The sequence below is a fragment of the Phasianus colchicus genome, chromosome 19 (genome assembly GCF_987193195.1).
Source record: "Phasianus colchicus chromosome 19, bPhaCol1.hap1.1, whole genome shotgun sequence".
Taxonomy (NCBI): Eukaryota; Metazoa; Chordata; class Aves; order Galliformes; family Phasianidae; genus Phasianus; species Phasianus colchicus.
The window spans coordinates 6,998,776-7,024,975 of NC_143454.1; the positions used below are offsets into that span (position 1 = coordinate 6,998,776).

Genomic DNA, 26,200 nt, shown 5'->3' on the forward strand with positions numbered 1-26,200 from the left:
TCCCTGCACAAGAAGTGGTAGGTCCTGTTAGCTCTACAGCTTTCAGAATTGCTCCTTTTCTGTGATCATCCATGAAAAGCTCACTTGCCATGAATGATTAAAAACAGCCTCCCTGTGCCTTTCCGTAAGTTGAGTTACAGGAGCCGGTTGAGAGCAAGGTCCCAGGTGCACTCATATGGACATACAGCCCCCAACCCAGGAATTCCAGACTCAGTGAAGGAAAAGCAGAGAAAATCCTAGCATCATAGAATCACTAAACTTGGAAAAGAGCTCTAAGATCACCAAGTCTAACCATCAGCCCATCACCACCATACCCACTGACCACATCCCTCAAATATGGTGCTTCAGCAGCTTTGATCTAAGGGTGACCTCCTCCATCCTGCTGGGAGATGAAGCCCTTCCCCCCACGTTCTCCTCCCCCCATCTCCTGCCCCAAGCTTTCTGCAGGGCATGCAGAGGCATTGGGTGTTTGCTCCAAGCTGGCTCTTGCTCAGTGCCCTCCTTCCTCCCTGCCACAGCCCCCCAGGGAAGGGCTGTTCCCTCCACACACTGCAGGTGTTTGCGTTCACTGTTTGAAAGAGGCTGGAGAGCAGAATTAAGCAAAACTAAAGCCTCTTGCTCCCCTAATTAGCTGTGCGGGCAAAGCTTTAAGTAAATGCCTTTCCACAAGCAGCCTTTATGCTGGGAGGCATGAAAAGGGCATCTGTTGGGGCCCTGATGGCTGGCCAGAGCCTGCCCTGTTTATTGACACGTGGCCATGCATATCACTGCCTCCCTTCATGGGCTGAGGGCAATCAAAGCCCATTTAAATGTTGGCCACTGAAGGCTTTCCTTTATACGTGTGCATGCAGGTACACACAGGCGCTGTGAACTCCAGGGTCCTCCAGGGCTGTAGTTTCTTCTGCAGGTCCCAATATATGATGCTGTGCTTTTTGCAGCAAAATAGCCATGCTGCTAGGGCAGCCTTGTCCAATACTCTAATTTTTCAAACAGTGGAAAAGAAAATCAATTCAGAAATCAGGAAGAATTGAGGGATACCGAGGGACTGGATGGGAGAGGTATTTGAACCCAATGGCTTTGAACCTAATGTCTTTGGTCGTTTTCTTTCTCTCACTAGGGTGACATGGGCTCTGTTGGACCTATTGGTTATCCAGGACCAAAGGGCTTAAAGGTGAGAGAATAGCAGTGCCATGTGAGCTCTTGTTCCTCCCTGGCAGCACTAAAGATCATTTTGTTCCTTCTCTGGGTGGCAGTGAGCATCCTGAGGGAGAGAATGGGCAGCAGTAGTGCTTGTCTCTTCACCCAGGCACAGGACTGCTGGACCCAACATCCTGCTGGCGGCCTGCAGTAGCTGTAAGTTACTGGAGGATGCCAGGGGTATTGTCCTCATGTGCCCTCCAGCCCAGTGAATGTGGAGAAGGCCCATAGAGCGTGCTTAGGGAGCAGCCAGGCATGGGGCCATAGGGCTGTGCTGGGCCAGTGCTGAGGGTCTGAGCAACCAGTACCACCAGGGACATGGACCTGAGCAAATCTTTGCTATGGCTCCTTCTCACTCTGGGCTTTCTTTTGTTTTAGGGGCTGATAGGAAACCCTGGAGAACATGGACTGAAAGGTGATAAGGTGATCTGAATACTCCCTTATTGCACTGTGTTTTAATTTTGCATGTGAAATCCCCTTTCCAGCTTCTGTTTCTCATTCAGCACCATGGTAGTGTCTCCACTCTGGCTCTCTTTGCTCTCATCCCTCCATCTTTCCCCCCTCCTGAAAGTGCAGTTTTGATTTCTCTTTCTTTTATGATACCTGTCCCATCTTCTTTTTCACATAGCCCTAGAATAGATCAGTTATGCTGAGCTCTTTGGAGCTTCTCTGTCCCACTGGGAGTGCTGGTAGCTATACAATCATCTGGTGTTTTGCTGGGCTTTTATGTTTTTGAATTGGTTATGTGATGGGATGGAGAGGAAGATGAAAGCCCAACAGCACTGACAGTGGGTTTGCATTAATGCATTTGGGGGAAACATGATATGACAAAGCAGCACAGCTCGCTGGTCCCCAGGATGTGTTCAGTATCTCTGCTCCTGCTCCAAGAGGTTCACCTCACCACCGCTTCCTGCCAAGAGGAAATTGCCTTATGCCAAACTGATATAAATCACTTAAGAAAAAGAGAAGAGGAGAGGGGCATTGATTGCAATGATTTAGTGCTGCTGGCACAAAAACACGCAGCTCGAGCTAAATCAGCATGAATCTGCGTGTGTAAATGTCCAATTGTCATGAGAACCATCCTCCTACAGATACTCAGCTGCAGGATTTATTTAGTCTAAAGGAGTGGGAGGTGCAGTCATCGCTCTGATTGCTTAGGAGGGCAATGCACAATGACCATTAATTGTATTCTCCTCCTTCTGTGTGACGTTTTTTCTCTTATTAGATGTTTGCTTTTAGAGAATGATTTAGCAGCCCAGAACTGCACATGGAGGAAGTGGTGTCAAGCCAGTTATTTCCACTCTCCTTACGTTACAGAAGCTCTTTGCCAGGGCTCCTGTCTGCAGTTCCCATTTCTCCCGTGCTGCCTTTTCACTTTTGTAGAGAGGAATGAGAGAGCAAGAGAAAGTCTTCTTCTCTAGGACAAGTTTAAGACATTGGAGCTGGTTTCTTGGCTCATCACCAGTTCCCAGAGCCCACAATCTCTTCATCTCTTCTGTCTGTTCCTTGGAAGAAATGGCTGGATGTAATCAGAACTGGACTGCATTTAAGTCAGTGTTTAGCAAAATCAACTTTCATGGCAAGTGCAGTCTCGATCACTTTACACAGAGCACTGTGTTTATCCCCACTATTTCTCCAGTTGTTTTGATGACGTTACACAAACAATTTGCATCTCTCACAAGGGTTATCCTCATGACAGCCCCAAGAGCAGAACTATCCACCACCCCCAGCAGCCCTCTACTGTCTTGCAGGTTCCCTGCTGGACTGATGGGAAGCCTCCTCTCCCTCTTTTGCTGCCTCTCCCATTGCATTTCCCTTGGACAGGACAGACTCCCTTCTTGGCTTTAACTGACTCCCATGATTCTTTAGTGAATTGTGCCTTTAAGCCATTTTATTTTCTCTCATTCTGATTTGGCCTTTATAAGCAAAAACACTCATCCCCTCTTAGAGCTTGTTTACATTGTGCTTTAATTGCTTACGCTGCGGTACCACTGAGAAATGCAAATGGCAGCTGCTCTTGCTGCAGTTGCTCAGTCTGTAGCAAGGGAAAATCTCTGCCTTCTGGGGCTCACAGTCTAAATGCAGTTCTGTCACTGACAGTTTCTGCCGCTGTTATTTTTAGGTTGCAAAATCTTGACTGATTGCATACTATTATTTTTCTGCCTGTTAGATTTTGACTTTGTTATAACTCTCCATCATCATCTTCAGACAAAGTTATCTTTCGGCTATGACCAGAAACATAAACAACCTGCCTGCATCATGTATTTATTCCCTCTGTCTGTCAGACTGAAAGTCTGCCTCCTGCCATTCTTGAAACATTTCCAGACAGTGACTGTTTGCAAATCTGCCTCTGCAGAGATTTTCATTCATAGCCTGGTTACATCCCAAATAACAGTTCCCTTCCCTGTTGGATGTTCAGGGTGCAAGTACTAAGTTGAATTTAGCTAACTAGTCAGAAGTCACAGCCAGCCACTGCACAGCAACTCTTCTGTGTCATCATGGTGCCAGGAAGCTGGTAAATGCAGTTAGACTTCAAGTCTAAAAAGCAGTGCTAGAAAGGTGAGGGTCAGCCTCTTCTGCCAGGTAACAGCAATAGGATGAGAGATGATGGTGTCATGTTGTGCAGGGAGGTTCAGGTTGGGTATTAGGAAACAATTCTTCTCCAGAGAGTGGTGATGCACTGGCACAGCTGCCAGGGAGTGGTGGGCACACCGTCCTGGAGGTGTTCTAGTTGGAGATGTGGCACGGAGGGACGTGTCAGTGGGCATGGTGGGATGGGTTGGGGTTGGACTTGAGGATCTTGGAGGTCTTTTCCAACCTGAATGATTCTGTGATTCTGTGATCAGCACAGGTGGAGATCAACAAACCTCACTCCATGCTGCCATCAGTCAGTAACCATCTGTAATTAGCAACTTGAAGCAGATGAGAGGCATCCATGAGGGGTCTCACACATTCCATCCACCACCATTACTGAACTCACCCACACCTGAGGGGCAGTCAGGGTTCTTCAGAGTGTCCCACATCCTCCTTGCCAAGGGATGGTCATTTTCCCATTATATTCCTGCAGAACTCAGCCTGTCCTGCATACCCATGTGGTGCTGCCCGCACTGCACCCAGCGCCTCAAGGTACCTGGAGCACAGCCCAGGCCACCACTCATGGGTGCTCTTTCTGTGGATGTGCTGATGAAGCTTTAATTAGATGTCAGCAGTCCACTGCACAGCCCATCTGCCTTGGGCACATGCCGAGCGTGTGGCCTTGTGCAGATTTGTCTTTCTGCAGCTGAGGAAAACTCCCTTCGCTTAAAAGCATCCAGATCAGAAGTCTTTAAAACCCAAATACAGCGTGGGGTGGCTGGGTGGGGTGTGCAGGGTCTTGGGGCTGCCACCTGCACCCGGCTGGGACAGATGCTCCCTGCAGTGCTGCATCCTTCAGGAACGCTGCTGCTGTTGCCTTTTGCCATGGAAGGGTTTCTTCATTGTATTTTAGGCTTTATTTCCTATGTTGCCTTGGTCAGTGTTCTGCAGGGTGCCATTCCCTAACCCAAATGCATGCATCGCATGCTCAGGTATGAGCTAGAATAAGGGGCAGAGTCTCACTTCTCCTGCAGAAATCACATCTTTGCACTCAGGCAGGCAAGTGCAGAGCATGCTGGGGCTAGGCAGCCCTTTCTGCATCCTTCATATATGTTAATGGTGGGTTTTGCAGCTCCAGCTCTCCCACAGAATGGGTCTTTCTTATGTTTCCATTTATATGTTTTCATGGAGGTAAGGAGAGGGGGCAGAGAGGGCTGCTCTTACAGGGAGAGATGAAATTGTATAACCCTGAAACACAGTGGTCTTTGGAAACCACACGAGGTGATGAGTACAGAGGAAAGGTGGAGGAATCAGCGAAAATCCCAGCTGCTGGTTCATTGGAAGGTGTGTTATGAATCAGGACGTGTGCAGCTGGTGAAAGGCATGGCTCAGCAGGCTTGTAGGTTTGCATTGTTAGCTCCCCTCACATTGCCAAGCAGAAAGCCTTAGATAGAGAAACACCCAAACAAGAGAATATAGGGTTTTTGCACAGAGACCTTTGCATCTCCAGACAGCAAACCTGCATCATGTTTGCAGTCAGTCGCTCCCCTCACAGCCCACTGTGTGCAGCGTTGCATTAAAAGGAGCCTCCACATCTCTGGAGCTGCCTTTGTTTTATAGGTGAAGCACAGGCAGTGTCCCACAGGCAGATCCTCTTTGCAGCTTCAGATTGTGCCTCCCCCCATCCCCACCAGCAGAGTCCTTTGGTGTCTCACACTGTCCATGTAGAAAACTAAAGATTTGTATTTTCATCCTCAGTGGAGGTGATAAAGGCTGTGATTTCAGAGCAAAGATTTTGCTTTCAAAAAAAAAAACCTGTTTCCCTGCTGTTTTCTGGCAGAATTGGTTGTCTGCTGATTTTGGTGTTTTAAGCCATGGAGTAGGTAAAATAAGTGGAAAATTCAGAGGAGATGAGAGAAATCATGCAGTGGCTGTAAAATGAGCTGGATTGTGCAGTATTCTTTTGGCCATCTCTCCTGCTTCTGATACTTGCAGTTCATCCGAACAGGAGCTGTGTAAATAGCTGATTTTTTCCATTTGCATGCTTTGCCAAAAGAAAAGGAAGGGATGGAAAGTAGCTTGGATGAAGCAGAATGTCGGTTGTTTGACTCAAATTAAAATACTTCAAGCTTAAAAAAAAAAAAAAAGGATTAAAATTCATTAAACATTTTTTAAGAAGAGCGTTTCAATTTTGCTATATAAAAGACTTGTTTTGAAGATGGCTCAGTGAAATGTTCTCAGAACATTTACCAAAACATCTAATTTAGCATGAAGCCATGAAATGTTTCTGCCGTTGAATCTGCATACTTCTTTAGTATTTTCCTTCTGGAAATGTTGCATCCAACAAATCTTTCCTAATTGAAGTAGAAACCATTCACAATTTCATTATCCCCAGCAAGTTACCACAGTAGTTATAATTATTTCAACTCTTTGATAACACGTGGGTGGTTTTTTCTGGGGTAGAAGTAGACTTCCTCTGTCATCTCTCAGTAGACTTTGGCTCTGTAGCACAGTCCATATGTCTTCCACGTGAAGTACATTTAACCATACAGCTCTGTGCTCTTGCATGGCTTGTTCCCCTACTGGGAAGCCAAGTTCAGAGCATGTGCTGTGCGTGGGACAGAGTTCCTCCAGCAGTTATTTTGGTTGGGTAGTATCAGTGTACCAAGTTTTTATTGTCATTCCTCCTATGACTTCCCTTGTAGAATTTTTCTTTCTCTGCCCCATCCTTGATTTACCCTCTACCACTCAATAAATGAGGTTGGAAGTGCCCTCCAGAGTTTATCTGATACACAGAGCAAGGCAAAGGATTAACACACGATAGCCTACTGTCTCCAGAAATCCTTCCCGAAGGAAAGGAATACTTGTTTCTGCGTGGGGAGTCAGAATGTGTTAGAATGTCCTGAAGAGGGGAAAGAGAGCTCAGCTAGAAGGTACTGTGCCTGGTGCTATGCTTGAAGTTAGGGACCCCATCCCAAAGTACAGCAGCCTACAGTCCTGGAAATCTCAGCCTAGATATTGGCAGTGGGGTGGTTCTAAAGCATTACTGCAAGTTACTATTGTTTGCTTTTGGAAGAGGACTGATCTTTGGTGCCAACAGTAGGACTCCTGAGTATTGTCTCCCTTGCTGTAGAACCTTATGAGAGAAAAGGTCAATTTCTCAAAAACTTAACTAACTCTTCTGCTCGGCTGAATCTAAACATTTCACCACCTTCACGGTTACTGTTAGCCAGAGGAACGTGCCACTCTTCTTGCAGCTTCCATGGAAACACAAGGCTTGCACGTTCATATTTTTCTTTCCCTGCAATTTCATTTTCCAGTTCAGAAGCAGTGTTGGGAAATGCATGCAGTGCTTCGGATTATTGTTAGCGTGAATATGATCTACAGTTTGTCACCAGTTTTGAATGGAACTAGTGATGAGACTTTTGCTATACAATGCGCCATTTATCATCGAGCTGGGCATTTTGGCCATTGCTGTTGTCTGTTTTAACTCTCTTTGGTGGTGTGTATCCAGGGTGATCAGGGAGGAGCAGGTCTTCCAGGAGATATTGGCTTCCAAGGAGACAAGGTAATTGTTTTCTCTTTCTTCATCAGCTTTCTTCCTTGCCTGAGTAGTTTGTGTGGCTATCAGTTTTTTTTGGCTCCTCAAGCTACAACTCATGAATTTTGTTGTTATTCATAATTAAAAAAAGATATAATAAAAATAAGCGATAATAAAAGTGATGGAACAGAACCAGAGGTGGGAAAATTGGTATTTTCTGATGCTTCGTTGTGTCTTCTGAAAAATCCTGTTTTTTTATTTCAGGGTAGCCAAGGTTTGCCTGGGGCTCCTGGGGCACGAGGGAAACCAGGCCCTGTGGTAGGTAACCAAACATCCTCTGCTCCCCAGTGTCCCTTTCCAGAGATCCAGCACCCAACTGGGCAGAGCTGTGTTCTTCTAAACAGAAAAATCAGCAGCCAGGAGTTCACTTCTCTCTGTGTTTTTTTCTGATTTCTGCAGGGAAAAGTTGGTGACATAGGTCCGATGGGGTTTCCAGGACCACCTGGCCCTGAGGTATGTCTCACCACCACTTCTTCCACCTTTCCTTTGCTATTTTCTTCAGCAAGCCCATGTGCTCCCCTCTTTTGTTCAGATTGGGAAAATGGACAAACTGTCTATTTTGTGCCCTTCTCTCAGTTCACCTGTCCTTCAGTCACTATTCCAAGCCTTTTTTGTTGTTGTTGCTTTCAAGTCCTGTATGTAACAGCTTTTTCAGTTTCCCTTCAGAAAAATCAGTCCCCAAAGTTTGCCTCTCCCCCAGCAAACAGCATAGCACAACCTATCGCCTCTCCCCGTCTTTCACTTTGAACACCTTAGCAGATAGACAGTACAAAGCAGAACATCCCATCATTTTGCAGAAGGAAGATTCAAGTAAGGGGAGATTCCAGTACGCACGAGAAGAGGCAGTGGTGCACTGGAACAGAGCCCCAGGTTGTCTTCCAGTCCCCAGTCCGTCCTCATGGACACTGCTCTATCTAATCACCATGGTGTTCTCCTGACTCTTCACCTGCTCTCTGGGGCAGAACATACATTTCTTGATTTTTGCCCGCACTTTCCACCTACCCTCCTCTTTCAAGTTGGATATTAGGAAACATTTCTTCTCCAAAGAGCAGCGATGCAGTGGCACAGCTGCCTGGGGAGTGCTGGGGTCACCGACCCAGAGGTGTTCCAGTGGAGATGTGGCACTGAGGGACGTGTCAGTGAGTGCAGTGGGATGGGCTGGGGATCTGGGAGATCTGGAAAGGTTGGAAAACCTTCATGATTCTGTGATTCTTTTCAGCCCAGGGCTCTCCACTCCTCTTCCAGGATATGAATGCAAAACGTGTGGCTGTGGGGAGGCGAGGACCAAAATGGGTTCATGACCCATCCTGCATCTCATGTTTTCCTGCTTTCTCCTTCCTCTATTTGTCATGGATATCCTGGAGGCTTTTCTCAGCAAAATCCCATTTCAAGCAGAAAACCACCCCTACTGCCCTAACCAAAAATAACCATTGCAGTGACACCTGACACTCAGGACCAGCTTCTCCCAGCATATCACATTCTTTCTCTCACACAAGCAACCAAATCACATCCACGTAATGCTGGAAAGCCTCTTCCAGCACTACGGCTGCTCCGTTTTCCCTTCATCAGTGCTCTGGTATTTTTCTGGATCTGGAAGGGCTCTCGGTCAAGTGCTGCCACTTAGCAATCCTCGCTCTGGTGCTATTGGAAATAACCACAGATTCCTTTGTGTCCTCGGCAAAGGGCAGGAGCCGCCCAGCTAATGAGCGTGTCAGCACCTTTCCTAATTCCCCGCCTGCCGCCCTTTGTCGCCGAGGCGTGCAGTTCCTTTCCGGGAGCAGTGAGATTATGTGCTGACTCGTAAAGATTAATTAAAACCCAAATTGCTGTTTTTAGCCGCACGATGACAGGAAGGCCTCGTAGCAATAAATCTTCTGAGGATGGACCGAGAGGGAGCGGCGGGGAGGGCTGCGGTGCCGATAGCTGCTCCATTGTGTTCCGGCCTTCCCCGGGGATGGCCCACACACGGACCCGATGTCTGGGCGCTCAGCCTTTCCTTCAGGCTCTCACAAAAGCTGCTGGTTGCAGCCGTGCTCAATGTGTGCCCCAATGGTTTCTCGTTTTCTTCAGGGCTTCCCAGGGGACATCGGCCCACCGGGCGAAAACGGCCCCGAAGGCCCAAAGGTGAGCAGAGCTCTGTGTGGGGTGGGAGGCAGCCAGGAAAAACACAGGGGTGGGAAGGGGAGGGCAGAGAGCCCTGCAGGTCCCCCCGGCCTGCTCTGGCCAGCGTTTCAGCTTGGGCTGTTTGACTTGAGGTCCCTCCAAGAGTGGGTTTTTTTTTTTTAAAGAATTTTTTTTTTCTGTAAGAAAATTGACATTGGATGATGTCCTGTGGCTGTGAAAGAGAATTTCTTCTTCTAACAGCCTTTCTTGCCTTATGTTACTGTTTTTCTGAGTATCTTTTCCTTTGGCTTTTCTCAGGGGAAGCCGGGAGCGCGGGGTTTACCTGGGCCAAGAGGGCTGCCTGGACAAGAGGTGAGCATCCTCAGACCAAATGTGGGACTCAGAGAATAACGTTGCGTTTTGAAGATTAATGCACTCTGCAGTGGTGCCTGTGATCTGAAATCACAGAATCACAGAATGGCCAGGGATGGAAGGGAGCTCAAGGATCATGAATCTCCAACCCTCCTGCCACATGCAGGGCCACCGACCTCCTCATTTAATGCTAGACCAGGCTGCCCAGGGCCCCATCCAACTTCCAGGGATGGGGCATTTAAGTAGAGCTTGACTTACCACGTAACTTAAATCACATTCCCAATTCCCAAATGTGAACATCACATCCATTTCAGATGCAATTCAAGCCTGTAAAAAGCAAAAAAAATGTTTCTCTCCACTCCCTGGCAAGCACAGCAAGCTCTGCAATACCTGGTAGGAATCCTCTGTTCCTTCTGAATCTGGAAGTAAATGCTTATATTCACCAGTCAGAACCACACAGAGCAGCTTCCAATGGCTGCAGCCCTTTGCTTCCAGTCCCTGCTGACATCTGTTGACCTGAATCACTGCGTTGGCTTTTCTTCTTCAGTCTGTTCCCCCACTCCCACACGCACTTCAAACAGATGTTAATGCCCCTTTCCCTTTGCACGGGCATGCCCTGACCTGGCTTTTGCTTTCTGCTTCTTTTAAGTATGTTTTCTTTCAACTGTGGGACCTGCAGGCTCCGCTCTCTTGATGGAGCAATACGATTTGTAAAGTGAGCACATCAGCTGAAACTGCTGTTCTGCAAAGATTTGTTTGCCGCAGCACCTCTGAGCCTGCAGCTTTCACCTCTCATTGCTTGGGAAAACCTGAAACTTCCTTCCAGTCATTAAAACAGAACGATTGCCACTGATGTAATTGTCCTGGAACTGCATGTACTATATAGCAGCATCCGTGGCTATAGTGTGGTGGCTTCAGCATGGTTTCTTCTCAGACCAGTGTTTGGAGTCATGAAACATTTTGTAAAACATATTCCGTGCACACGTGGGCAAGAGCTCGGTGTAATAGCACTAACCATCCTCGCTTTTTCTGGGAACTCTTTTGCTTGCTTTCTAAATGCAATTAATGCAAATTAGCTCATTTATTTGCACTGAAATAGGGAAAAAAAAAAAAATCTAGGCAATTTACAAAGGGAATCAAAGCTTTGCATTCCAGGTTCAGGCAGGCATGACCAAGCTGCCTTCAATTTACTCTAGTTAGCAAGCATAAAAGTAAGACTGAAGACATGGACATGGACTTCAACGTGAGCTGAGCTGAAGGGCTGTGGACGTGCACCAGAGCACACCACGGTGCTGCTGTTAGCCCAGGCTGAGGCTGTGAGTTACACCTTTAGAAGCGTGCCACAGTGTGGGTGTACGTCTGAGCCTGCTGAGCTGGGTGCCCGACTTCCAGTCCCAACCTCAGCCCACCAGTTTGTGCCACTTCATTACCACGGCTTGACCACCGACGTGAGAGCAGCGAGCACTGCAGCTGCCAAGGACTCTTTTAATTTCTCTCTTGGCAGTTGGTTTTGAACACTTGAGATAATTTTTGTGAAGCTTAATTGAAGGTCTCCTAGAAGCTGTAGATCTGATTCTATCCGGTTGGTGTAGAGCCAAGGGAGAAAGCTGAGTCCAATTGCTGTGTGAGATTTTGAGATAGCTCCATCCTGCAGCATGTGTAGTCCCATTTGAAGGCAAAAGGGAAACCTCCACACTGTTGCCAAGAGGTTCTGTGGGAAATTTTGCAACGCTCTTTTTGTGGAAAATAAAAGAAAAAGAGTAGATGGCTCTGCAGCGTCCATATCACTGCCAAATCAGATGAAGTATAGTCCTGTGAGCATGTCCAGTATATCTCATGGGCTAAATCCAGCCATGAGAAGCTCACACTACTGATGTTGACTTCGGTCAAATTTTGGGTGGCCTTTACCAGCAGGACTTGACTTCAGATTTTATTTCTGAGATGAGGAAAGATGAGCTTCAGAGATGCTGAGCTGCCTGCTCTAGAGTTCAGAGGGACTCTGTTGTTAAAATGTGACAGCTGAGCATACAGCCTGTGTTTAACCATTGTTCATCCCGCAGACCTTTCATTCTTACTGCATGATGAGTCCAGACTTTGTCACTACTTTGCTCATTATTTTAATTTCTTTTCACCTTAGGGAGATGAAGGACCCTTAGGACCATCGGGAGTCCCTGGTTCAGAGGTAGGTTTCAGTGGTTTACTCAATTACTATAAACTCCATTCACCTTGCAGTGAAATTGTAGTTAAAACAACGTAAAGCTTCAGACCTTCTGGTTTGGGAAGTTGTCTGTCCTTCTAGAAGATAATGTATTGTCCTTAGCTTGGTCCAGTTTCTTGATCAAGGGTGGCTGAAAGTCAAGGAATAGTCTTTCACAAGGTGTTGAGCGTGACTCTGATTTTATAACTTGTTTAAGGTCTCAGACCTTGAAAAATCCTCTACTGTTCGTTTTCTAGATAAAGCACTTTAGCTGGGATCCATTTCTCTAAGCAGCCCTGATTGGTTCTTTAATTTATAGTATTTTTCAATGAGAGTAAAAGGAAAAGGAAGGAAAAAGACAAGATATTGAAGCAGAGTCCTTTTTGTCATCTACATCACGAAGAACACAGTGATGTATTGCAGAAACACAGTTAAGAGAAGCAACAAGAGTATTATCGTATCTCTGAGCCTGCCAGCTCAGGGTTTTATAGTGGTTGTGTTCATAGTGGTCATTGCATGATAGTGAAATATCTTGTAAATTGGAAGCTGTGCTGAGAGCTTCTAGGTGGATCAGGAAATAAATATTTTATCTTGTATTTCCCCCGCCTTTCTAATAGACGCTTCTGTTCTTTTCTTGGAGCAACACAACAAATACAGTTACAACAGTGCCTGGAAGAACATGAGTGTTGTCCTAGCTAGAGGGAAGGATTGATATGAAGGGTCATTATGAAGGCCCTTGGTTGATTATAGTCCATGCGTAATGTTTCTGATGTGATGTTTAAGCAATGGAATGGAGCCACAGGAGCATTGCTTGTAAGCTGCATGGTGTCATATGGGTTTGTAGGCACACTGCTGTAACCCAGGGAAGCTACAGGAGTGTTATTATTTCACTTTTTATATTTATTATTCTTATGTGTATTTCAGGGTCGACCTGGCCGGAAGGGATTTCCAGGAAGACCTGGTCCTGACGGTCCCAAGGTGAGCAACATGTTTGTTCATGATCGGAGAAGCAGTGAGTGGAAGAAAGAACAGATTGAGGGATGCCTCTGTTCTCAACCACACCATTCTTCAAGCCTAGGGTATTCAGTTCAGAGAGCACAAGGGAAACTCACGTTTTTCTTTTCCACTGAATTTTGGGATCTCAGTTCTCACTTGAGATTTTCAGCAAAAAGAATGATGGTGCATTTTTTAAGCCACGTGCTTTATTATAAATAAGAGCATTCCTCTTTTGATATTAACATCTTCCCCCCCCATCACTTCATCTTATTTTCCATTGTTTCTCCACGTTTTTGTTCTAAAACAATGCACATCATTCCTATCTCTGCTGCCTAAATAGCAGCAGGAGGTACCCCAGAGCAGCCCGCTCCACAAACCCGCACTCGAAAGGAAAGAGAAAACCCAACAAAAACAACCTCTTCAAACAGTAAATACCAAAAATGTGGTCTGGCAGCACATCTGGAGTATCTGCCTACTGAGAAAATACAGCTGCCATCACCCAGAGACAATAGAGCTTAGTGGTGAGTGGCCTCTGGATGGCCCATCCAGGGCACGGTGCTGGCTTTCAGCGCTGTCCCTATATCCTTGGCAGATCTGAAAAGCTCCCCATTCTCCTGTTTTCCTCTTCACCCCTCATTTTTCTCATTCTCTGAATTTCTCTGATCCTACACTATGATTTAGCTCATGTGAGTCGTTCTTGTGGTTTTCATGCTCCGTGTGACAGTAATGTGCCTATGGCTGAGATTTTGCAAGAACAAGAGCAAGGTCATCACTTCCTGGGAATATTTGAGTTGCTTTTTATTATTTTTGTTCCTTCCATTAGCAGGAGAGTTCCCTACATCCCTTATGTCACTCAGGAACTGCTCCTCCCTGCAGCGTCATGTACTCTTGCTTTCATCGGATTCTGCTCAGATCCTTGGGTGAATTGTGGTCCTCTCCTACTCTCTTCCCTTGGCTGGTGTGTTTGGGCTGTTGCTTTACTCAGTTGTTTCGATAGAAATGGTATGGGTAGAAACACCCCAGCTTCAAGAGGATCCCCAGTGAGAATTCACACCTTGTTAACCATGGGGATAAGTCACCCAGGACTAGGCTGTGCCACAGGAAGGCAGGCAGCTTGTGTTTCAATGGCCGAGCTTGACTTTGTGTCAGTTACTTAGATAACTGAGTTATTGAGCCAGCTGCTTTTATGGGAATCTCACTCCAGAACTGTGAATGTTTCCTCCATGTTCATGTCAGCTGTGTTGCTTGCTTTGGATGATCCTTGAAAGCTAAGGGAGCTTCTTGCTGTGGGTGCTCACAGAATCACATTGTACCAAGGGACTGATTGGGAGCACTGAGTAACCATGTCCCTCCTCTCTCTTTGTGACACAGGGCGAGCCAGGAAACCACGGCCGGCCAGGGAAAGTTGGTGAGCAGGTAAACTCCTTGTTTTCATGTCTATTTGATGATCTCCTGTGTTCAGCATCTCCTGGATGATGGGGGTGCAGGCAGAGGACGGCGGTCAGGGGTTTCTGGCTACCTGAAACTGGCTGTGGTCCTGGTACTCCAGATGTGCTGTGAGAAACAAGTCATGTAGTGAGGCTGAAGCTCTTGGTGAACAGCACTGGCAGTTGCCATTGGGTCTATGTTAAATTGGATGTTTTCCCATAGGGGTCTGATAAAGTCATGGCTCAGTATAGCACATAGGAATGGCTGTGCTTCTGAAGATGAAGCCATGGAAACTGACGAGGTTACAGACTTCTGCCTATTCCTCTTATTGCCAAAAGGGAAATTCCCAGCTTTGCTTATATAGGTTTGAAGCACCTCTGCCCTGATGTGCTGTGCTGCTTTCAGAGGAGGTACGCTGGGTAAGAGAGGCACTGAGCTGCATTGTACCACAAGAGAGAACATTTTGCTGAACAACCAGGGGACATTCATCATCCCTATAGGCTTCAGGGTAACCACAGGCATCAAGGAAAAAGAAACAACCATCCCCATGTCTCTGTGATTGAAACCAACCAACTCGTCCACCACCAACCCTGAAATTGCAGCCATGGAGTCTCCAATGTGTTCTCTGCATTCCTACATGACCGCACCATGCTGGAGGCAGCAGCTGGCCTTGGCAAGGACAGTGATGCTGCTCAGCACAGCACTTTCTCTGCTTATGGCTGGTGACTTTGGTTGGGTTTAACTTGTCCACTTCCCCTGAATCCAGCAGCTTGGGGGTTGCTTATCCATGGGTCAACAAGCCACAACGGATCCTATACTTTTCAGTACCAAAGCTTCAGTATAAGTCAAGGATGATTGTTTCTGTCTGGAAATGAGCCCTGCTTCTATATTCTGGTTAATAATTTACTCCACGAAGAGCAACAACTGGAAAAACGAAGATGCTCCTCACACCTGAACTTGGGGCCCAAGTGCTGTTTGCAGCTTTAGCACCTTTTCTTGGGTAGTGTCTTCCTCTGCTCCATGCCTCTGTTTCCCCTCCTGTGGAAGACACAACACAGAGCTGCTGTCAGGTCCAGGACCCAGTGAGAGGAGAACTTCTGGCAAAAAACACCTGGCTCTGGCAGTGCTTACCACGATGCCTCCTGTTCTCAGGAGGCACCTACTGTATCACAGTTAAAAAAAGGAATGTTCTGAAGTGCTTTGAGAACTTAAAACAAGATGTTGAAAGACAAGCCATCGTTGGGATTGTTATGCTTTAACATCCCTCAGGACTGACCTTGGATGAAAACCGTAGGCACTGTTCACTGAAAAGAAAACACAGCTGGCCTCTGCTGACACTGAGACCAGCACGGTGGTATGAAAGCTGCCTGTTTTATTCTTAGTCAATTAGTCTCTGTCTAGAAATATCACCCAGAAAGAATTTCCATTTCCATACCACTTAAGTCATTAGAACAAAAATGTCATGACAGATTAGTGAGAAATAACTTCCCTTCCCATCACACCTTTGCTGGACAATGCTGGAGTGTTGCCTTCTCATTCCTTCCTCCACCTGAGCTCCAGTGTTTGGTGGTAAGGCAGGGCTGGTTTTTGCAGAGCTCTGAGGGTTGAGCTAACAAGGTCACTCGGTGCTGAAATATTCAGCTTATCCCTTTTTATCCTCGGAGATCTTGGTGCTCAGATGCTCCAGACCTGCTGCATAGACCTCCCTGCAGTCCCATCTGGCTGGAAATGCTCAGCAGGGCAGTATGCAGAAAGATCTGCCATCCATCCCAGTGGAGCTCTCTTCTCATTGTGTGGACACCTGTTGAGGCAAACACAGGAATTTCTGTAAGGTTTCCAGTGGCAGTTGAGCTCTGTTTAAGAAGAGGAGTATTTAAGCCACAAGGCAGTCTCTGGTATGTTGTTTTTCCATTGCAAGGATGCTGACTTGGGAATCGCATAGATACTTGTTGCCTTCAGATGCTGGAGGGACTCCAGCTGCTGAGTTCTTCTGCACCCTGAAAATGTGTGATTTAACCCTTCCTTGCCAGCGAATAGAGACAGAATAATATGATGAAGAGTCACCAGCCTGCCCTCCCGAAGCTTGGAACACCACGCAAGTCAATCTCATCTGAGATAGCACACTGGGGAAGGGTCTCACCAGCCCATGAACTCACCAGCTCTGCACTAGAGGCTGAGAATATCAGCGGAGATCTGTGCCAGCTGAAAAAGGGTAGGGATGACCCAACTTCCGTCATGGGAATGAGGTTTTATCATGGCAGAACAGCTTTTGGAGTCCTACCTCCTATAACAGAAGCTCACATGGCAATATTATGGCCATGTCCCCATCACACCCCTCTGAGAAGGGCAGTCAACAGCAGTCCTGTGGGGTATCTCTTCCTTGGAGGGAGAATATTGCCCCGATAGCCAAGGTTACTCTGAAGTAATTTGTCAAAGGAAACCAGCACCATCACTTCTCTCTGCAAAGCATTTTCCTCGCAGTGCTCTCACAAAGGAGGGAGGTGCATCAGTTCTGCAGGTAAGATCTGACACACAGAGGTAGGGATGGATGGGTCACAGAGCAGGGAATTGCACCTCTCTGAGCAGTGCCTTCCCAAAGCATCACCTTTCCCTCGGACATCGTTCCAAGCTGCAGCCCTCTCTGGAATCCCCATTCAGGGATTCAGAGGTGCTCAAGGGCACACGATCTCTTCACCCACATCCCAGAGTGGAGCACGACGCAGCCCCGCATTATGGCTGAGCTCCAGCGTGCAGGGGGTTAAACCACATGGCTTCTCTATGCGGGTCAGAGCGTCCTCCCTTAAATGCAATATTTACTGTTTTACTTTCCCTTTCTTTCATCTGAATGGGAGGATTGTACATTTATTCCCTCCCGCCCTTTGTCCCTGCTTTGTTTTGTTTTGAGTTCTGGCGAACCAGTAAAACAGAAAGGCCACGATCAGATCCTGCTGGGAGCAACTGGCGGTGCCGTCCCCAGGAGACCCCGCTCACGCTGCGCTGCCGTTCCGTCCTTTCTCTCAAATGGGCAATGATTTATGCAGGGCTTCAGTGCCGACTTGCTCTCTGTTGATGAGAGCAAGGGGTGGGGGGGGGGGCTTAATTATGACAGCATTGGAGAATAAATGGGGAAAACCAGACAGGAGTTAGGAATTGCAGCCCACCAGTTTCCCTCTTTCCATCCCCCAAAGCCCCAGGTAATGTTTTAATGATCTCCATCCCTTTTCCGCCGTGCCCTTGGCTGGGGTGTGCAGCCGGAATCACAGCGATACGCTGAACCTTCCGTCTCATATAAATGTTTTACATTTTTGCTTGTGTGCTGCACAGCCTCCGCTGCTGGGATTTCACGTGCACCGTTACACAGCACTGCCTGGAGCTGTGTGTGGTGCAGGGCTTCTTTCCAGTCCCAGGAACCTGGGAAAGTACATTACGCTGCAGCCATTTTAGTGTAACGTCCACTGTTCATGTCTGCTTTGGTTTAGTGTTGGCTACCAATGACTCTTCTGGCTCTTACATCTAAATATTCTGCTGCATGCTCTCCCTTTGTGTCTCTACCATTTTGGCTGGTGAAGAACATCATTACCCAATCTCCCCCAGTTGTTTCAGGTACTTCCAGTAACTTACCTTGGCGTGTCCATCTGGTGTTCTGCTGCCTGCAGACACAGCACTTGATACAGCCCAGAGCAGGCAGCATTGGCTGCAAACACTGCAGAGCTCCTGTGCTGGAAGCCTATCTGCATTGCAGGGTCCCTGCTCACTACTGTTCTGAATGAGAGCAGCAAGTCCCCATTCTTCTGAAGGTTACTGAAGGAACCCTGAGATATCTTCCCAGGGAGAGGGATTCTGAAGGTTTTTGAGAAACTGGAAATGAATGAACAAATTGACTCTTTCTTACTTCTTTTTGTGTGTCATCTCCTCCTTGTTCAGCATACATTTCCTTGTTTCATCTCATTGCTTTGCCATTCTGCCTCAGCATTTGCCTTCCTCATGGCCTTGAGCTACTGGAAAACTTCAGTGACCTGCAGCAGTTATTCAGCTAAGTATGTGCACTTGTGCCTAATTGGATGGGTAATTGATTCATCAGCCTTCAGCAATGCCACCCAGTGGCAACCTTGCTTATGCAGATGCTGAGCATTTGCCTGCTGTCCCAGTGGTTCCTGCATTGGGTCTGCATTGTCCTGTCTGTGTGGCCTGTGCTGATACTGGAAGGGTTGGTGACATTGGGATAGCAGAGCTATCCTGATAGTGGCTGTCTTCTCATAGCTAACCGATATTTCCATCATGGCACAGTGGCATGGCAGGTACCTAAGACATCATCCCTGGATGAATTTCTAGTGCAAGCAGCTCATTCCAGTCTCTGGGCTCTCCTGAGTTTTTCCAAACACTCCTCACCTGGACGTTGCTCCCACGAGCATGACAAGGACTCTGCAGCTCCAGAGCCATGTGTGGCTGCTCACTGCTTCTGCTGAGCCCATCAGTGCCTCAGTGAGGAGCTCCCATCTTCAGTGATGCTCAAAGGATGGCATTTAATTGTACCATGGGAAGAACATTAAGGCATGAAGTCTCGTGGCATTTGGAGTTCTTATGCAGGCGATACCAGTGGAGAATCCATTCTGTCCATGCCTTGCTCTGCAATCACCTCCCAGCAGCATTCAGGCTCTCTCCCAGAACCAAACAAGCTGGGGCACGGCTGAACTGGCACCACCCTGCCAGCCCTGGGCAGATTCTGAGGTGTTTCAGCAGATGGATCCCCTCCATTACAGACTCACTGGATTAACTACCTAGATATATCTGTCTCCCAACGAGCCTTGCTGAGACTGGTGACAAAATCATGAGGGCTGCATAGTGAGAGCTGACGGTGGCACAGAGGACAATCCTTTAAATCTCCAGAGCCAGAAATCTGCTAAGTTAGTAGGAAGGATGCTGTACATCAGTGCTCCAGAACTTTAGCTTGAAATGGCATGTTTCCATCTCCCTATTTAACAGCAGATCTGTGTTTTTTTCATTATCCCAAATGCTGTTAAATGCTGACAAATGATGTTTAGCCTGTTTTTTGGGATATTTTCCCAAGATAGTTTGTGAGTACTGGGACAGACCTGCTGCCCTGCTGACCCCTCAGACCTTTATTTCCTGCCGACATCCCAATAATGTGACACTATCCAAAGCAAAATGAGTTTGCACAAAGGTCCAATTAACCCAGAGGAAATCTAGCCAGTGCAGCAGTGAAAATAATGGTGACTCCCAGTGTGTGCAACCCGGGAGCTCCCACTATCAATGCTCTTGGGGAAGCTATGCTGACATTTAGGGAAATGCTTGCAAAACAAAGCCATGCTACAAGCTCAGCCTCTCTAGGAAATGTGCTTCACTCATGCCCTACAGTTGTGCTGTGGCTCTCACAGATCCCAGTGCTGCCGTCTCAGCTGGTCCAAAGCAAAACCAGCTGTGGAGTTCAATGTTGCTATGGCTGGGAGCACCCTGTCTGCTCTGGTAGCCAGTAGGAATTGCTGAGCAGCACACAGGGGATGCTGGACTGCCTCAACCAGCAAGGCAGACCAAAGAAATTGTTTACTTTCCAGCAAGTAGAACCGAGAATTAATTGTGCTTTTCTCATTCCTCAGGGTCTAATGGGATTCATTGGTCCAGTAGGGGAGCCTGGAATAGTGGGAGAAAAGGTAAGATTGCTGGCAGTGAATCAGTTGCTCTAACTTTTGCAGGATGAGGGAAACTGGGATGGGGGAGTATTGAAGAGGTTTAATTTTCTGTGCAACACCCAGCTGGGAATGCAGCATGTCCAGGGTGTCTGAGCTAGTCCTGGGCCCTCCAAGGAGAGGTTGTTAAATATTCTCTGAAAACACCGATTCTTTTAAGTTTTATTCATTCAAAATCTGCCAGAAATCTTGTGTCTGACAATTAGTTCTGCCTTTTTTTCTGGGAATAAAGGAGCTGAATGAAAGGAACCATCAGCCCTGGTTCCTGGTGAAGGGGCGAGTCCAAGGAGAGCAGGTTGCAGATGTGTGCAGAGATGTGCTTGCTGCCTTGTTATTAGGGGCATACAGAACAGGGACTGAGGCTGTGCTCAACAGGGAGGCTCACCAAATTCTCAGAGTGAGAGTGCAGACACATGCCCAAGCAAAGGCTGCTCCAGACCCCCTCCCTTTTTCATTTAACCAGCCCCATGCTGTCTGCCTGTCTGGTGGTTGCATTGGGCATGCTGCTAAGGGCTGGTGCCCTCTGCTGTGCAGTACTGATACCTGCTGCTTCTAAGAGGAGAAATGATTTTATTTTCTGTAAAAAAGAAGTAAATGCCCATTAATTCATTTTTTCCATTAGAGTACAATATGATGCATTCCACACTTCAGCTCTTTCTCTCTTCTATCCCTCCAAGCACTGTCCTCTGGGTAATGATGTCACACCTCTGTGACATTGTGTTGTATTTGCTGTAGGTTGCATTTCATTGCTGCCTGCAGCAGCCCTGGGAGCCCTGTGCCCTCTCTGCTGTGTCAGGGCAGTAGCAGAAGCAGGCTCAGTCCAAACTGTCAAGCCATGCAAGATGTAAAAGGGAGGATGTGGTGTGAGCTGTGTTTTACAGAAGGAAAACAGGAATAAAGCTGTGGAGCGTCCGAGTCGCTGTCTCTCAGTGACTGAGAGAGCTATATCTACTGCCCTGAATTAAGTGAGGAATGAGGAGTCTGCCATGCAGGAGATGTGGGAAGTAAATTCCCATCTGGCCCTACTGACTCCTAAGCCAGTGACCACGTGAGCTATCCTTCTGCTACAGATTGACTCTGTACATGGCCATATTACGTTTGTGTCAAGGCAAACCCTTTGAAAATCTGCCCTAGGAGATCCTCAGCACAGCTGCGATTTCTATCAGACTTCTCCTTCTCTACCAACACAAACTTAGGGATGACAAAAATAGCTATCATCAAATCAAAACCTCAACCAGGCCTCCAGTTGGCATAGCGTCCTGCAGCTTACTATGTTGCTGCGAGCTAAATGAAGTGGGAAATGTGCTTTCGTTAGACAGAGCTGAGTCAGCACTCTCTACCCTGAGAGCTGCAAAACTTAAGACTGAAGCCAGTAGGATCCAAAGATTATCAAAGAGAACAATACAGTTAATACATACTTAATAAAATCCATACATTCACAGGGAAAAAAAAAAAAAAGTGTGTTGGTTTACAAGGGCCAACTGGTGACAACACATACTCTGGAGCTTGTTTTTAATAAGATGCTTAGAGCCCAGAAAATATTTCCCCTTACAGTATAACTGCTGGAAGGTAGGTCAGAATTTGGGCGTAAACTCTTGGCAGCATTTTCTGACTCCTCCTTCCTCATCCCCCCCGAGCACACAAGCATTACACACCTAATTCCCTGTGCATTGCCAGGGCTGTGGGGGCAGTGGTGGTGGGAATTGCTGCTGTCCCCAAAAAAGAAGCAGTTAAGATCCCATGGCCACACACCAGTGGTCATGGTGATGCTCACAGAGCCTTGTGCCTCATCCCCCATCCTTGGCCAAGGGTGTGCTTGGAGAAGTGACAAGTTCTGCAGGTGGGGTATGTTATTTATTTTAATGCCAGATGTTGGCTTGTTTTAAAAGAGCTGGTACCTTCACCTGGCTCCGTATCCCCAGAAATACAGGTCTGCAGATGGCTGTTGTTTGTGCTGTGGTCTCAGTGTGAGCAGGACAAGGGGTCCCCCAGAAATGCCTGCAGTCTCCTGAAAGCACAGCCACCCATTCCAGGCAGCCTCTTTGTGTTTTGTCGCTGTGATTCTCAGCCTCCAAGTCCACAGCTCTATAATCCATGTCCCTGAAATCATCAGAACATGGTGGTGTAGGACAGAATCATGTGGTGCCATGGTTGGGATCCAGCCTCAGCACTGTAGGGACTCAAAGGTGGGCTTGGTTGCTCAATTCTTATCCCTCAGTGTTTGAAGATACATCTCTTCAGGTATAGAAGGTCAGCTCATGCTTGTTGTTGTCCATTAGCTGCTCTGATGAGATGGATACCTGAAAGAGGATGACTTGTGTTCTGTGCCAGAAGCCTCTCTGGCAGAAATCTGGTAGCACAGGCTGCAGTGTGGGGATCTTTCAGTTATTTCATTGCTGTAGATCATTATGTGTAGATCACAATTCCTCACTTTCCCTTCCAAACCTTTGTCTATCCCAGGGTGACCGTGGCTCAGTGGGACCCCCAGGCCCTCCTGGAATCAAGGGGTCGATGGTAAGGAGTAAGTCTGCATTCTCTCGCTCTTGCTGCTGCCTCTTTCTCTGTCCTAGGGAAGGATGAAGGATCCTGGTCTTTGGGTTTGCATGAGAATAGCTGAAATCCTTCCTGTCTCTGTAGGATGGGGATGCCATTTGATTGTTTATTGAGGAATCGCCACTCCCCAGCCTTGGTCTCTCCTGCAGAGAAACACTGGGTTGATACGTGTGTTCTGCATCTCCATGGCTGAGGACCTGTGTCAAATAGAAACAACTAGGAAGCTCGAGCTGTGGCACCTGAAGGATTACCTGCAGGTCTCAAGTTGTGCCTGGGGACATTCAGATTGGATATTAGGGAAATTTCTTCTCAGAAAGAGTGGTGCTGCACTGGCACAGTCTGCTGGGGAGTGATGGGTACACCGTCCCAGGAGGTGTTCCAGAACCATGGAGCTGTGGCACTGAGGGACGTGTCAGTGGGCATGGTGGGGTGGGTTGATGGTTAGGTTTGATCCTAAAGATATTTTCCAACCTTAAGGATTCTGTAGTTCCATGATGACCTTTTCCCAAGCATCCTGGCTTTTGAACAGATTGGTTCGGAAGCAGGGATTTCCAAACCCCTGTTGTTCACAGCCTGCTGTGTTGTCAGAGACAGCTGGAGGTGTGGAGCTGCTTGAGCAGCACAACATGCTGCTGTTTGCACTTCTCTTTGGGAATGCTTGTTTAGAAAAGGACCTTGATGAGATCCTGTCTCACTCTGACATGCACCCCCTGTATACCCTAGTGCAGGACCCAAAGACAGATTGTCACAGTAATTCAGCCCACTGCGTTCTGGTTTGTTCAGAAAACCTAGCTGCTTCAGTTGCTAGCAAAGCTGGGGCTGGGCTGACAGCCTGGCCTGGGCCATCTGCTCACAAGCTCTTTTACCTCAGCAAATAACAGCCCTGCCTGAGCTGCAAGCAGCAGCAGTGCCTCATTTTCTGTCTTCTCACTTGGAGGTGGAAAGGGCTGGGCACACTCCAGAGGCTCACACCAGATGTTTTCCTTCCCTTGCAGGGGCACCCTGGGATACCAGGAGCAGTGGGTTTTCCCGGAATCCCTGGACCAGCAGTAAGTAAAACTTATAATCCCTTTAACAGTGCACACCAGCAGTCAGCATCCTGTATCCTGGGTGTTCATGTGTTGAGTCAAACAACTGTCTCAGCTGATTCAAGTTTGAAGGACAGTTTATGAACCAATTTTACTCAGCATGTGAATTCCCACATTGTGGTGAATCACAAGGAAGATTACAGGAGTGGAGTGGGGAATGCCAAAAGTTTGGCCTTCAGCCTCATGGCAGCTTTGCCTGGTGTGGGAGCGTGGGGATGCTCAGTGCCCACCAGAGGCAGTGGTCCTTCCATTTCCTTCAGTGCCCTGTTCTCCTGCAGGCAAATGACCAACAGGTTCATCCAAGCAAAATGTTTCCTATGAAGTTGCATTTTAAAAAGTCATAATTCAATAAGTCAAACTTCCCAGCAAAGCCAGCAAATCAAATAATCCACTAATATTAAATCCCTGCTCTTATTAGCTCCAGCTGTTTCTTCCTGTTTCTCCACCAAACAACCCTTCATTATTCACTTCTGCAGCCAGACCTGTGGCATGTTGTTGTTATTTGTCCTCAGCTGTTATGCTCCTCAAGAGGAAGCTATCCAGTGAGCCTGATTAATTCAGCAGAAGGTGAATGGGAAGCAAAGGTGTAGTCAGTGGTAGGAGGCTCTGCCCTTGATTTCAGCTCACTGAGGTTTCTGAATTCCTTTTCCCCCTTCCTGCTCACTACAATGGTATACTTTTTGTGTTAGTTTGTGGTTTTGAAGATGATGCATATACAAAGAGGTAACTAAAGGTCACTCATCTTCTGTAATACTTTCTTCACATTCCCAGCATGGTATCTATTTTCTGCCCTCCAAATTTTGCCACCTCAATTAATCTTTTAATGAGCTCTTTGGGATAGCCCAAGACTTTCAGTAGGATATTCCAAGTACCAACAAAGAATTTCATTTCAGTATATGTGTTTATCATAAAAATCTCTATAAAGCAGGCATCTGACACATCTACTGCTTGCCTGTGCCATTCACTACTGACCTCACCAGCCAAAGGGAGATTTACTGTGGTTGGAAGTAGAGTTGCCATAAGCCAACCTTTCCACTTTCAGTGAGAACAGCTCAGTGTTTGTGTTCTGGACATGCATGCCATGCAGAATAACTCAGCTCCAAAAGCAAGATCTTTATGAGTAGCAGTGGTACAAGCAGTAGGGAGATCACAGCCCACCACTGGTCTGGTCTTTGGTGGAGCTCGCAGCATCGACAGTTGGCAGAAACTATTAATATATAAATAGCAAACTTGATGTGGAATTTTTGAGAGAGTAAGTGTGTCAGCCTGACATTTTCTTTTCTGACAGCAGAAAGTTACCAAATTCATGTATTGGTTTCTAAAGTTGTAATATAGACATAAGTCCTATTAATTGAATACATCCCTCATATCTGAATCTGATATGCACTTTGACCAAAGAAAGCTCTTACATTTTCTTCTGTATTTCCCATATGCACTCAATGAATCAAGAGAGAACAAAGAAAACCCAAAGATTTGCTGTAAGGGTGAGAGGGACACCAATAGTCTGAATGAAAGCAGCATCTGTCTGCCAGCACGGATATTTGTGCAGCATTCACAGGGCAACAGTTGCTCAAAAATAAAATCAGAGTTTGGCTGGAAAAGGCAAACTTGGATACCTAAGATGAGGTGTCTGATTTTGTGTTTGGATAAGTGAAGAAAACGTCCTGGTTATTATTATGTTTTGTGCTGACACGGCACAACAGCTGCTTTCAATAGTTATGGGGGGAATTCTGGATGCTCAACTGGATGCTCAAATGGTACCACTTACACAGACAACTCAAGCATACAGACATCAGCCAGAAAGCTTGGCCTAAATGTTGATAACTGGGAGACAATCAGTGAGTTTGGAAAAAGACTCTTTGCAACCAAATAGACGCGGCTGTGGGTTGGAGCCCACCTGCTGGAAGGGGCTCTGTGGCTGATGGGGTGACATGGAGTATCACCTGCCCACCTCCCACATCCTCACTGTGCTCCCTCTCCCTGTAGGGTCCGGCAGGAGCCCGTGGTGCACCAGGGATCAGAGGAGTGAAGGGCCGCCGGGTAAGTTCTCCCTGCAGGCTGTAATGCCTCTTCTCTTCTGGTCTTTGGAAGGGGGATCAAGAAAGGCAAGAAAGACGTTGAAACCCTGGAGTGAGTCCAAAGAAGGGCAACTGAGCTGTGAGAGGTCTGAGCACAGCACTGTGGGGAGCAGCTGAGGGAGCTGGGATGGCTCGGTGCGGAGCAGGGGAGGCTCAGGGGAGACATCATCGCTCCCTGCAATCCCTGAAAGGAGTTGTGGTGAGGTGGGTCGGCCTCTGCTCCTGGGGAACAGTGATAGGATGAGATTGATGGCCCCATGTAGTGCTGGGGGGTCAGGTTGGGTACTGGGGAACGTTTCTTCTCACAA

The 26,200-nt window shown here is 47.2% G+C and overlaps 2 protein-coding genes across 5 annotated transcripts in view; one reads left to right on the forward strand and one right to left on the reverse strand.

Moving 5' to 3' along the window:
* The window catches only part of COL27A1 (collagen type XXVII alpha 1 chain), a 160,773-nt gene that overhangs the window by 89,693 nt on the left and 44,880 nt on the right, over positions 1-26,200 (forward strand). For all 4 annotated transcript variants that reach the window (XM_090121119.1, XM_090121120.1, XM_090121121.1 and 1 more), the window contains 14 exons: positions 1,118-1,171; positions 1,576-1,620; positions 7,286-7,339; positions 7,577-7,630; positions 7,772-7,825; positions 9,443-9,496; positions 9,794-9,847; positions 11,985-12,029; positions 12,969-13,022; positions 14,412-14,456; positions 20,084-20,137; positions 22,634-22,687; positions 23,722-23,775; positions 25,801-25,854. In XM_090121119.1, the coding sequence (XP_089977245.1) occupies positions 1,118-1,171; positions 1,576-1,620; positions 7,286-7,339; positions 7,577-7,630; positions 7,772-7,825; positions 9,443-9,496; positions 9,794-9,847; positions 11,985-12,029; positions 12,969-13,022; positions 14,412-14,456; positions 20,084-20,137; positions 22,634-22,687; positions 23,722-23,775; positions 25,801-25,854 (729 nt within the window). The remainder of the gene's footprint in view (positions 1-1,117; positions 1,172-1,575; positions 1,621-7,285; positions 7,340-7,576; positions 7,631-7,771; positions 7,826-9,442; positions 9,497-9,793; positions 9,848-11,984; positions 12,030-12,968; positions 13,023-14,411; positions 14,457-20,083; positions 20,138-22,633; positions 22,688-23,721; positions 23,776-25,800; positions 25,855-26,200) is intronic.
* Positions 1-26,200, reverse strand: part of SLC25A25 (solute carrier family 25 member 25) — a 103,508-nt gene that overhangs the window by 1,371 nt on the left and 75,937 nt on the right. The window lies entirely within an intron of this gene.